Below are 12,091 nucleotides of genomic sequence, written 5' to 3'. Positions count from 1 at the left end.
CTCCCCCATGCCAGTGGCTGCGCGAGCGGGCTTCCACCTATGCGTTACAGCCACATGAGCAGAGAGCTTGCTCTGGAGGGAGCAGTGATGCTGCTCACGCAGGTGCTTTGAGCTTTTTTTTGTTTCTTCCCCAAAAAGCACATGGCTGCTGTCCCTGACACAGAGAAAGACCGTCTCCTGGCCAGTCAAGTCTGATAACTGAGTGAGCCCCTTTCCATACAGGATCTCAGATTGCCTCAGGCCCTTTGTGTAATCTATGAAGGACCAAAAGTGTCAGTGCTTCTAATCTGTAAGTCTTATGGGTTAATGCAAAACCAAAACGCACATCACAGAAAAGCCAAGCATGGGACCTACGACAGACAAATACTTGTTCTTTCTTATAAGACTCGCAGGGCGGGAGTCCTGCTGAGACACAAAGAATACTGCGTGCTGTAGCACTCCTTTCCTAAAATATCACCTAAAGACGCTTACGTATTACAGATGATTTGGCATCAGAGCTAGGGAGCATCGGTGCCAGCACAAGGTATATGCTAGAAAGATGACTCCACACGACAGGGTTTTCACATCGCCTCAGGCTACAAAGTGCTTACAGGTTGTGTTGGGACTGAGGCTGGCGCTGCTCCGACGACATGTATCCGCCGTCAGCCCCTGCCCACCCCAGGCATACAAGCGAGTTCAGCTCACTGCAGGCAGCATCACCCACACTGCCTAAGCCCAGCACGCCACCTGTGCCAGGTCAGGCAGATGGCTCTCCTCGGGTCACAAGGCAGCAACAGGGTAATGCTGTTGGCTCAGCACATCTGATTTCACTGCCTCTCTCTGCTCTGCATGATGTGAAGACTCTAAAGTCTTCCTGGTCTAGTTTAGAGAGGATGGTGCTTCTGGTTCTTTATTTACCATAGATATCAACAAGAGGCAGGGAAGCCTTCCTCCTCCGCACCGGAGAAGAGCACGTGCATTACAGGAAAGCTTAGCAAAGAAATCCTCTCTCCAGAGCAAAGCCAAGTGCTAAGGCCAAGACTTTAAATGTTCTCATTTCAAATCACTTAAAAGTGCTTGCCAAGATCTGCTCGGCCTCCCAGAGTCACCACTCCTGCCACCCGAGCACCCGCTGGGGCAAAGCCACACACCCAATGTAAACGAGCAAGCACAACACACACACAAGCACACGCTGAAAGCCATCCCGGCCTCCTCAGCACATCACAAAGCAGCAGTAAAGGTTTCAAAGCCCAGTTAAGTCCTTTGCATCTCTCCTTCACAGATGACTCGAAAGCAGGGCTAGGAAGCTCTTTTGTACATTCAACTGTAAAACACGTGAGGAAGAGGAGCAAGACAACTCTCCTGATTGTTGCTACTGCCTACAGCAAGTTTTGGTACAGGTATCCTCTCTTATAGGCACTCAGTGGGTAAAACGTAGCCACAACAAACTTGCCATCAAAAATCTTTCCAGTCAGCATTTTTTGGGCAGCTTTGGAATCACCAGCATTTGCATATTCAACAAAGACCTGAAAGAGAGAGAGGAGAAATAGGACTTCCAGTGCAGCATGACACCCACCCCCTCCCACCCCTGCAACCAAAGAAACAGTTCCTGAACAAATTTTTCCCCTCTATCCTCCGTTGAGCCCAGAGCAGTGGAGCTAGAAAGGAAGGAGCTGCATCTCTGAACTGGAATTTCACCTCTTGCTTCTCATTTCTAAGGGCAGCATATTTGGTGAGGTGGGAGAAAGTATGATGATGCTCTGCATCCTCAACGCTTCCACTCACACCCATTGGCTTCTCCCCTTCCTTCCCATATCCCAGCTCCCCTGCTAAAGCTGTTTGGGGACCTCCCAGTTAGGCAACCTCACATAACCAGGAAGGAACCTGTGCTGTCCTTCAAGATAACCAGCTATTTTTAGCACTGTCATCAGCCAGGAGATTTCCAGGAACTGAGCAGCAGTCCTGCAGCACATGGAGTGTACGTCGGAATACACAGCCTCTTCCTTCCATTCACTTACTTGGCCTTTACCAGGATTCTCCTTTGGAATAAGCAAGGAAACCACCGGTCCGTATTTCTGACACTCCTCCCTTATGTCTTCCAGGATATCTGAGAAAGGAAAGAGCTGGTTGTCTCTCACCTTGCCAACTAGGATGAGCCAAGAAACAAATGAAGGACAGATGAACGCATCAAGAACGTTCAGTCAACAGATAGTCTTTTTCTCCCAATTTAAAATAAACAATCAGGAGGTGCCACAGCAGAAGCTGACACTGCCTAATGGCCGCCTAATGAGACGAAGTGTCTGAACTGAGGCTTAGGAACACAGACCTGCAGGCAGTGAATCCCCAACAGCAGGGCTCAGAGCACATGGACAGTGCTTTTCCTTGCACATACAAGCCCGGCCTTCTACTAGCTAAAACATTTGGGATTTGTGAGTGCTTTTTTTTTTTTTTTTTCGGTTACAGGGCTTGGAGGAGGGGAACTGAAGTAGTTGCCACAAACCTTTCTTTGTGTGAACAGAACCCAGCCTTTTAAACTCATATCCCCAGAGCTCTCTAGCTTTTGCCCCTCACGTGGATTTGAGAGCAAGCAGAAACGCAAATTCCACTGACATGCCTTGCCACCTACCACGTATAGTTTTTGCTGTAGTTTAAGAACTCCAACAAGATATTTCAGTTCTCTGCTGAGATCCTGGATAAGTTCACTAGCAAACTTTTAAGGATCTCTGCTACTAGGCTCTGGAGTCCTCCACATGTCCAACAGAAGCTCAGAGCCGCAAACACATTATGAGGTCTGTAGGCATTTAACTAAAGAAGAAAAATCAAAATAAAAATTTTTTTTTTAACCTGGGATCCTTCAAGAACTTGCTACAAGCTCTGCTTTCTGTCTCAATCTTTTAGTCTATTCTCTGTTGGTGCAGCTGACCCACTTGGTACCAAATCCCAGCTGAGCAGCTCTTTGTTTGCTGTTCTTGTGCCTATTAATTGCTCTTCTGCTTGCTCTCACATCCCCAAAGCCAAACAAAACAGAGCCTGTAAGACAATATTGCTAGGCGGGAATTGCACGGCTTGCACCAACCTTCATATTCTTCTTCACACTGCAGAGAAGCATCACTTAGAACATTCAGCAGCCTCAGCACAGGTGTGGGGAGCATCACCAAATCTTCGATATGGGGAGCTGTTTGACACCCACAGAGTGAGAGAAAAGAAATCAAAGTCCAAAAGAGTGAGAAAATGGGAAGTTGACTTGACACACAATTATACACAAGGAGTTACTGCTCTTTGCAATACAGTTTTGCTTCTTTCTACTATTACCTGCATTTATAGCTTGTATTCTCCCTGCTTCCAACTTATCTTCACCTGTGCACTGACAGACTCTTCCAAAGGATTCAGTGCACTCTGCAATTATATTGAGGCCAGCACCTGAAATTGCCTTTAAAATTACAAAGGTAGCAGAAATTAAGACTAGACTTATGTCTGCTGAGCTCGGATTCAGAAATGGATGTGACCTCAAGAGTTATGCTAGTCGAGCAAACTGACCCGCTCATATGGAGATGCAAGAAGATGAAAGAACTACTCTGCAATGTGCCTGTCCCGTTACAACTACCAGACAAGCTGAAAACAGGCTGGCCAGCTTCTGTAACTCCGATTCTTAAGCTATACTTAAGCACAAGCCTCACCTCTCCCTAGAATATCTTTGAGTTCTTCCCTAAACACCATGTAAACTCTCCCCCCTTCAAAAATCCAACTGCAATGCACTGTTTTGAAGACCACCATACAATCTTGCAACAGAAACGGGGAAAACTACTTGGTTACTTACACAGTGCAGTGCTATAGCATAATGCACGGCCACAAAAGGGTGGCCACAAGGTGGGTAAGCAGTGATCCGGTGAACAACTTCACAGGAGCAGAAATAAAGCTTGCTGCCATGGGGCGCTTGCTCTAAAGACAGGCAATTCCAGGATGGCCTGGAACAGTGCAGCATGGACACTACTGTGGAAGAAGGAAACAGTCAGGGTGGACAGACTAACGCCTAACTGAGAGAGTCACATCTGAGAGGACACCCAGTTCTCTAAAAACTTGAAGCAGCAAGGACAGTGTCACTTCTCCAGGGACACAGGCTTGATGTCATGTTCCTGAAAGGGACTGGCAGGCCAGTCATGAATTTAAGATCTGGGAGCCCAACTTGCAATACTTGGAGAGTGTTAACGTTTTTATTTGTATTGGCAGCTACAGTAGCTGAACACAGCAGCAGTACCTCACAGTTCTCACACTTGACAGTGAGAGAGAGGAGAGAAAAGGGAGAAAACTGTTCCAGTTCTCCAGCTTGAGCCTTCTGACTATGTTTGCAAAGATAGCAGGCTATTACTTCCTTGGAAATACTTTTCCAAGCTAAGCACACAACACGTGAGAGGGAGTTGACATCTCTGCCAGGGACAGACAGAAGATGTTGATTTCATAGCACAAAAGGAGATGATAGGCAAGCATACACACTATAAATCTCCTCCTGTCTGACATGGAAGAACCCTTATGAAAAGCCTAGGGGATGAAAGGCCTTATCAGTCTAAATCATGCCCAAACAGCACTCAGGGACAGCCCTTCGAAGAAAGGTGCTGCATTCAGATAACCAGGCAAGTTCCAGCTCCAAGTGAACCTCTGGGACCATTCTTCCACAGAACTGTTGGCAACGAAGAGACATCAGATGAAACAGAGACTGAAAGAACATTTAAGTGTTGCCTTGGTCTTATGCGCCGTCCTTTTTATTCAAGTCTGTCCTTCATTTCACATGTCTTTTTTCAGAGAGGGAGACAAACCAACCCCTAGGACTCAGAGCCATCTGGGCTTCCTGTAACCAACCGATAAATTCATTTCTTACAATACCTTTCTGCCCAGCCCCTCTGCTCCTCTTCAAAGTGCCAGGTGATACCAACCACGCTGACAACACAGAGGGCTGCAGCCTGCAAGCAGCCCAGGAAAGAAGTTGATGAACTGGAAAGTCAAGACTTGGCTATAAATGACAAGGAAAGCCATTCTCAGCTGTCTTTGCTCTAAACAGAACAACCGTGTCCTAGTGAAAGGCAATGACAGACGATTTTTTTACTTCCCAGGAAAGCAACAGTAAATGCTTCTTTGTGCAGACAAGCATATGTAAATAAGTTTGGCAAAGAAGAGAAGCAGCAACTAAGAAAAATTGAAACTCTTGTATAAACTTGTAGCACTAACCACAGAAGCACCTTCCTAGGTACAGTTAGAAGTCTGTGTGTTTAAAACTAGACCAGAAAGCACTGCCAATACACTATTCCCTCTGCTCTAAAGCAATACTAGCTGCAAGGTTCAGCTCCTTCCATGGAAGGTGGCTCTGATTACAACAGTCCCAGTTTCTGAGATGCAAGGGAAGTTTGAAAACAGGAATGAGTTTGTTACCTTCGCCTAACACACAGGAACGCCAGTATCTTGACGTGACCTCAAGAGGCAATACTTAACCTTCACGGGAAGGTAAATCAAGCAGCTTAAGAAAAGCAGGGCTGAGATTCAAGGGAAGATGCTAGCCCAGCCAGAAGCTGGATGCCTGAAGCATTAATTTATGCTGCAGAAAAGCTGGATGCAAAGCTCTTCACTGGCGTTCTTGAAAGACAAGCTCTGGAGAACGCTACCATGTTGCTTTTGGAACAGAAGACAGGGAGAGACATGAGCCTAAACAGGGAGGGCTCAGCGGAGAAACACCACCATTTTATTAAATTGAAGAGAAAGCGCCGGATCAAAGCGACAGTGACATCTGCCTGTGACCTGCCACACACACACCACAAGAGGCAGGCCAGTCACTGCAAAAATAGGCTCGCACCACGAGAACACATTGGGATTATTCGACCTGTGCGGAGGAGGCAGCAGCAGATGCTAACACCAGCCACTGCCCTAGTCTCTCGCATTCCTGGCTTCTGCACTGGGAAACTCTTGGCATAAGAAAAAACATCCACTCACCACAAATAGCACTGCACCCTTCGAAAGCACCTTAACAGTCACAATATTAGGTAAGTACCTTGGTTATTTCTGTCCCCTCAGATGAATGCTGCTGCCAATACACTCTTGGTCAGTTTGATCTGGGCAGGATTTACCGGGAGTCCAACCAGGGAAAAGCGACAGCCTGAAGGGCTAGAGGGGCAGGGCAGCACTGAGAGCACAGGCATCGCTCTGACCTGCCTGCTGTGGTACCGCAGAGGGCTGACAAGCACCGCAAAGAGCAAAGGAGCAGCAACGAGGCCAGAACCAGAAACAACACAATTTAACTGTAGTCTGTGCTGCTTCCAATATGTGCTGAGAAAGCCGTGAGCAGGGGCGATGTGCACAGCTTACCAAAGGGAATGCTGAAGAACGGGCTGCATAAAGCCTTCTCAGCGGAGGCTCGCTTTCCTTGGTCACAATGAAGCATGCTGGAAGAGAAGACACCCTTATGCTCTTGCGTGTGACATTCCTGCATCAACAAATTCAACTCAGGCTGGAAGCCGGTACAGAGGAATACCCAAATACCTTGTCTTTGGGGTGCTTCTGGTACAAAGAGAAGACCGAGAAGCACATCTTCCAATTCACAACTGAAGCACACCAGAAGGATCCCCTGAAAGCATTTTGGGTACATGGTACAGCGGACTTGCCTTCTCGATGTCTCTCAGCTCCAAACGATGGAAGTTGCTCACTTACAAGTTCACAAGGAACATGGCATGTTCCAGCTCCACCTCCCCAGGCTATTCGGCCCACATCTTGGGCACACATGCAGTCTCACGGAAGCATTCACACTCCAAGGAGCTCCCACATCTTTCCACAAATGGGATTCAAAGCAGCTAATAGCCCAGGGCTTGCCTGAGAACATCCCCTACTCAGCTTTACCAGTGGCTCCTGATGTTATTTCTGCCAAGCTGTGTCCTCATTCACTCTGTAGCCTCAGAGCAGAGTCACAGGACAGTGAAAATAATCCCATCAGCAGACCCCTCAGTAGAGAGCTGCAATGTGCATTTGAATCTTGACAGCAGTGGAGAAACAGCACTGTCTGCCCCCCTCTCTCGTTTCTAAACACTCCCCTAAAGCAGCAAAGTCTCCAGTTTTCTCCAAATATAACCTCATTTGCAGGAATTGCAAAGCACTGAAGCAGCAAGTGATGAACATCATGACTAACATTCTTTATGTGCTTACTCCAAACTGTGCCAAAATCAGAGGAGCTGGAGCATCTCTGCTAATGCTTGTACTTATTACTAGCACAGTGGCAGGGAGATTTGTCAAAAAAGAAAAAAAAAAAAAAGCGTTATGTGCAGGCTCTTAAGTTACCAAGAGCAAGGCATAAGGCTTTACAAAGCACATCTTTAAGCAACAGTTATTAAATATGATAAGATACCTTTTGATAAGGTCTCTGAGGTGATAAGCTGGAATGGCTGAATTTACCACCCCTTCACTGGCAAATATGCGATCAATGATGGCAGAACTGTTTGTCTGGAAAGAAAAAGAAAAAGTGCTTAGGGAGGAAAGAAAAGACCAGCGTGAAGCTTGCAAAACCCCATCATTTTCTGGACTTGATGCAGGGGGCTCTGGTACTGTGGCATTTTGTGAGAGATCCCCAATGCTCCAGCCTCATATGTTAAACTAGCAGGCCCACGTCAGATGAATTTTTTCCCATTTGCCTGTGCAAAAGCTGGAAATTTCCATGCGCAGGCAAATTTGCTGTTACTGTGGAGGTTATGATGCTGAAAGGATACTCCTACTGGGAAGGGGAATGCAAAACAAAATTATTTCACACAGAACAGAGGACAGACTCAGGCTCCAGGCTCAAACAACAGAGCCTTCCTCTTGTTTGCTCAGGATGCAGACTTACAAGAAGATCCCCAGATTAGTGCTAACATTAGACGAAAACCAGCAAATAATTCCACTGTCATTCTGCTGCTGAACTAGCCGGCAGTCATCAGCCATCCATTTTGTTCTTCCTTCTGTGCCACACCACAGCCAGAGCAACTCACCTCCCAAACCTTGGCAAGACACAGGCTCCAAACACAGACTCCTGGAGCCCTCAGCTTTCAATAACCTGAACACAGGCAGCATTCAGACATGCCAGTCCCACAGGGCAGGCAGGTCTTTAAGGCTCTGGAACCTTAATTCTCAAATCAATAGGATTAGAGAAACATCCTGGAAACACTCTCTAGTTGCCAGGTGATACCTCACAAATCCGGGTTACAAACAAAAAGCAGGAAGACTTGTTTGGTGTAAGTGAGAATACCCGCAGCAGCTCTCACTCACCTTCCATTCCTGAGATTGGACTGTATGTTTCAGTTTCATTCCTGAGAACATTTCCAGTAAAACAATTCCCAGACTCCACAGATCCACAGCAGAAGTACACTCTGTCTCACTCTGGAGCCCTGCCTGCGCCAGGCAGTTCTGCAATTCTGCCTCTGGAGCCCGATACCCGTCTGTTTGAATATATTTCACATCCTATGGAAGATCAAACAAACACAAAAAGTTAATTTTCCAGCTTCAGGTTCTCTGCTCTATCCTTAAATCAGTTCACAGAAGCCCTTTCAAATGGGTCACCAAATTACGATTGCTAAATTGACAGAAAGCATTGTACAGCCAGTCATGTTAGGCAGGCAGCTCAACTCGCTATACTGCTGCGTCGATGAGGAAAAAATCAAGACTGTCAGGAAGAGAAAACATCTCCCAGCAAAACAGCAGGCATCCCACTCACATCTGACCTCTCTGAAAGACAGCACTGCTAGGAGGAAGAGGCTGGATGTCACTGCGGACCGGCCCATTAACCTCTTGTAAGCGCAGAAGACGCTACAAATTTCAGGCTAAGGGCTGAACACCCACAGCACGCTTCCACGTCGGCTGCATGAGAGCACAAACAGCCCGCTCTGAACAGTGAGGATCAGTAACAGCTGCCATTATTCAAGTACTGATGTTCTCTGGAACAAAACGTTGAAAGAATGAAGCAGGCGCCTAACGCTCAGACAAGGAAATTATCAAAGGCGCTTCCCCCGCACCTCTTCCTTCTCCCCCTCGCAGCCAGAAGTGCTGCAGCAATCAATACCTGCCCGGCTGCCACGGCTGGCAGAGTAAAACAAAACGCCCAAGCGTTGCCTGCTTGATAAAGAAACCAGGAAATTATAGAATTGCACAAGTGTTGGCGGGAGGGGCTGCTCTGAAGGTCTCCAGTCCAGCCTCCTGCTCGCAGCCCATACCTGATCAGTCAGCTGTGGCCTTGCCTGGCCAAGTCTTGTAAGTGCCCAAAGACAAACGCATGCTGCGCCTTTTTAACACGGGAGGGCTCGCTTTAGACACGCTGATGCGGCTCAAGGAATGACAGGAGAACTTGCAAGCCTACTTTCTGGGCAAAGCACAGGACTGGGAATTCTTACTAGGGGAGTATATTCAAACAAAAATTATCTGGTTCTCTAATTGAAAATACAGTTTACAAAGGGCTTTTTCAGGCAACAGAGCTCAAAAGTGGTTTATGAACTTAAAAAAAAAAAAATAAAAAATTGATTCACAAATTGCTCACCAGTGTCCCTATCAGCAAAGAACAGAACCTCTGGCACAGCAAATGCAGCAGTTCAGCAGCCCCACCAAGCAACATTTAGAGATAGAGAAAACACCGTGGTCAATGCCACCAGCAAAAATTGTGAGATGGGATTTCTCTCCTATCATCTAAAGCATTTTGAGAGACATAAGTGGCTGAGACCTTGCTCCATGTACAGCCATTCTCTGTTAAACAGTAACGGCAGTAAAAGTTATGCAAGAATAAGCTTGGCAGAGTTGTCACAGATAAAAGTAGTATAGTCTTGGGTCAGATAAGGAAATCATGCACGTATGCTGCTGCCTAAGGCGGGGTGGTGCGGGGAAGCTGATACCCGGCGCACATTCAAAGCAGGATCAGCAGGTTCACCCCTATAGCCAGCATATTTCTGAGAACGGGCAAAGGAAACTCAGCCCAAACCAAGGAGATTGGAAGAAACCACAAAAGCAGATAAAACACCTGAGCAACTGTTATGAGGCAATTCACAGAGCAGGCAGCAAAACACAGACCTGAATTAAAAAAAATATCTGCATTAGACACAGGACACCAGGAGAATGTTTTTTTGCTGATAGAGAGCAACAGATTAGCAGCACAAACCAGCGTTCAGCCAAGAACGTGGGAGAACCAAAGAACAACATGGAGGAATTAGGAAGTACAAACATTAAAAACAGCTCTTGTACCAAAGAATTCAAACGGGTCACCCACACAATCCTCTGATATTCACAGATCAGTGGGCCGTAACGTCAATACCAGGCCAACCAGGAAAAAAAGTATGTGGATTTAAAACCTCTAAACGAGTCCAGTCCATGGAGTAGGGAAAAGCCAGGACAAATGTCTGCACAGAAAAATCATGGCTCGTTTACTAGACTTACTGCCTATCACCCAGCGATTAAAGGCAGGTTTGCTAAGAGGCTACCTGGTGAAAAAGCTTTACGGATACCCCTCACGGACCATTACTGAGAGACGGAGAGGTGAAAGGAAGCTCTATGAAGCCAACAGCAGACCCTCCTGAGACTCGCTCCCTTTCATCAGGGGCCACGGAAGAGAATAAAAAGGGCAAGAACAAACCTACAAAACCCAGTATCACCTAAACAAAAAAGAGACAGCATGAAGAGGGAGTGAAAGCCCAGCAAACAGGAAAAGCAGAGCAGAACAGACAGAGATCTGTCCCTGTCAGTAAAGAGTGGATGCTGTCTACCCACCGCCAGAGTACGGGCTTTCATCCACACAATGGCATGGGAAAGAAACATCCAGTCTTACTGAAAAAGGGAAGCTGCTGAAGACAGGATGAACGTAAAGACAAGCACAAGGACGCTGCCAGAGATAATGCAATTGACTGGGGAGGCGGATGGTGAAGCCTGGATTACTGCTTCATATGATAAGGGATGATAAAAGGAAATTCTATGGATCTGGGTGCTCCCACTCGTCTGACCACATAAAAACTAGCAAACTTCCCAGGAAGTTGAGACACCGCTTTTTTCAGTGCATCATTAACTTTGGAATTCAGGCTAAGACATCAACAGAAACCAGAGACATGCAAGGAGATTGGGAACATGAGCTTCTGCTTCTGAAGCCAGACACCATTTTAGCCTTTTCCAGGAAACTCTCAGCACCAGCTCAGCTACTACCCCGATCAGGTCACGTTGTCTCATACACGCATGAGCCAAAAGCATCACAGACCCACACAACTCAACACAGAGCCAACCACTTTAAGAGCAGCACGTTCCAAACCTGATTCCCCTCTCTGAAGCTAAGTCCAAAGTCAATGAGCTTAAAGCACTCCTCCTCTGCGCTCCACAGGATGTTGCGTGGCTTGAGGTCTGCATGCACGTAGCCTTTGTGGTGTAGGAATGCCAGGGCTTCCAGAACATCTCGGGCGCAGTGCTGGATCATCCACATGGAGCAGCCCTGGTTGCTGGAGTGCAGCAGCAGCTCGGACACGCTGATGTCCAGCAGCTCCAGCAGGAGACAGCGAGACGGGCCATTCACAGAGTAGTGGTTGGTGAACACGCCGTACAGTGTCACTGCGGTGAGATGCATTGACAGGCATTGGTAACGAGCAATTACACAGTCATCACACTCCACCGCTCTCCACTACTGCCCAGAAGACCACAAAGCTGCAGGAGGCAGCTCATCCGTTTTACAAAAGCGTGATTGAAGTTCAGAGAGATGGAGAACCAAACTTCAGAGGGAAGTAGAAGGGGGAAAAACAGCCATGCCACCGCTCTGGCCTTCGGCGGACGGGCTGGCTGCACAATGCCCCACGAGGCGCTGCTAAAGCAACGGGGCTGGGTGGCTCCTGCTCAGGACAATCTCTAGGGCATGGATAAGCAGATTCCAGTGGGTAAAATGGAGGTAGTACCACTCTTTTTGGGACACCTGCCCATCTCTTGCTGCGCGTGACTAGGGGTATCATAGCATTAAAAAGTGTTTCACACAGACAAAAAAAAATATTGGCGTTGGGAGAACCTGGGGGCTTCCAGCAGCGGCCTCCGAGGCGCCAGCTTCCTCCCTTCCCAAGCCCATTCCGACCCACACAGGCAGCCCCGGGGCACCTTGCAGAGG

General features: G+C 47.4%; 1 protein-coding gene across 1 annotated transcript; it reads right to left on the bottom strand.

The window, feature by feature from the left end:
- Window positions 1-126: 126 nt before the first annotated feature.
- Window positions 127-11,591, bottom strand: UHMK1 (U2AF homology motif kinase 1). Its single transcript, XM_009645379.2, has 7 exons — window positions 11,258-11,591; window positions 8,251-8,442; window positions 7,358-7,452; window positions 6,328-6,404; window positions 3,056-3,154; window positions 1,998-2,086; window positions 127-1,505 (listed from the first exon to the last, which is right to left on the bottom strand). The coding sequence occupies exons 1-7, from the start codon at window positions 11,564-11,566 to the stop codon at window positions 1,359-1,361; spliced, it is 1,008 nt and encodes a 335-aa protein (XP_009643674.1). The 5' UTR covers window positions 11,567-11,591; the 3' UTR covers window positions 127-1,358.
- Between the last annotated feature and the right edge of the window lie 500 nt (window positions 11,592-12,091).

Source organism: Egretta garzetta, unplaced genomic scaffold (genome assembly GCF_000687185.1).
Source record: "Egretta garzetta isolate BGI_Z169 unplaced genomic scaffold, ASM68718v1 scaffold598, whole genome shotgun sequence".
Classification (NCBI taxonomy): domain Eukaryota; kingdom Metazoa; phylum Chordata; class Aves; order Pelecaniformes; family Ardeidae; genus Egretta; species Egretta garzetta.
The sequence above is the reverse complement of the archived record's forward strand: the minus strand, read 5'-3'. Positions and strand labels throughout refer to the sequence as shown.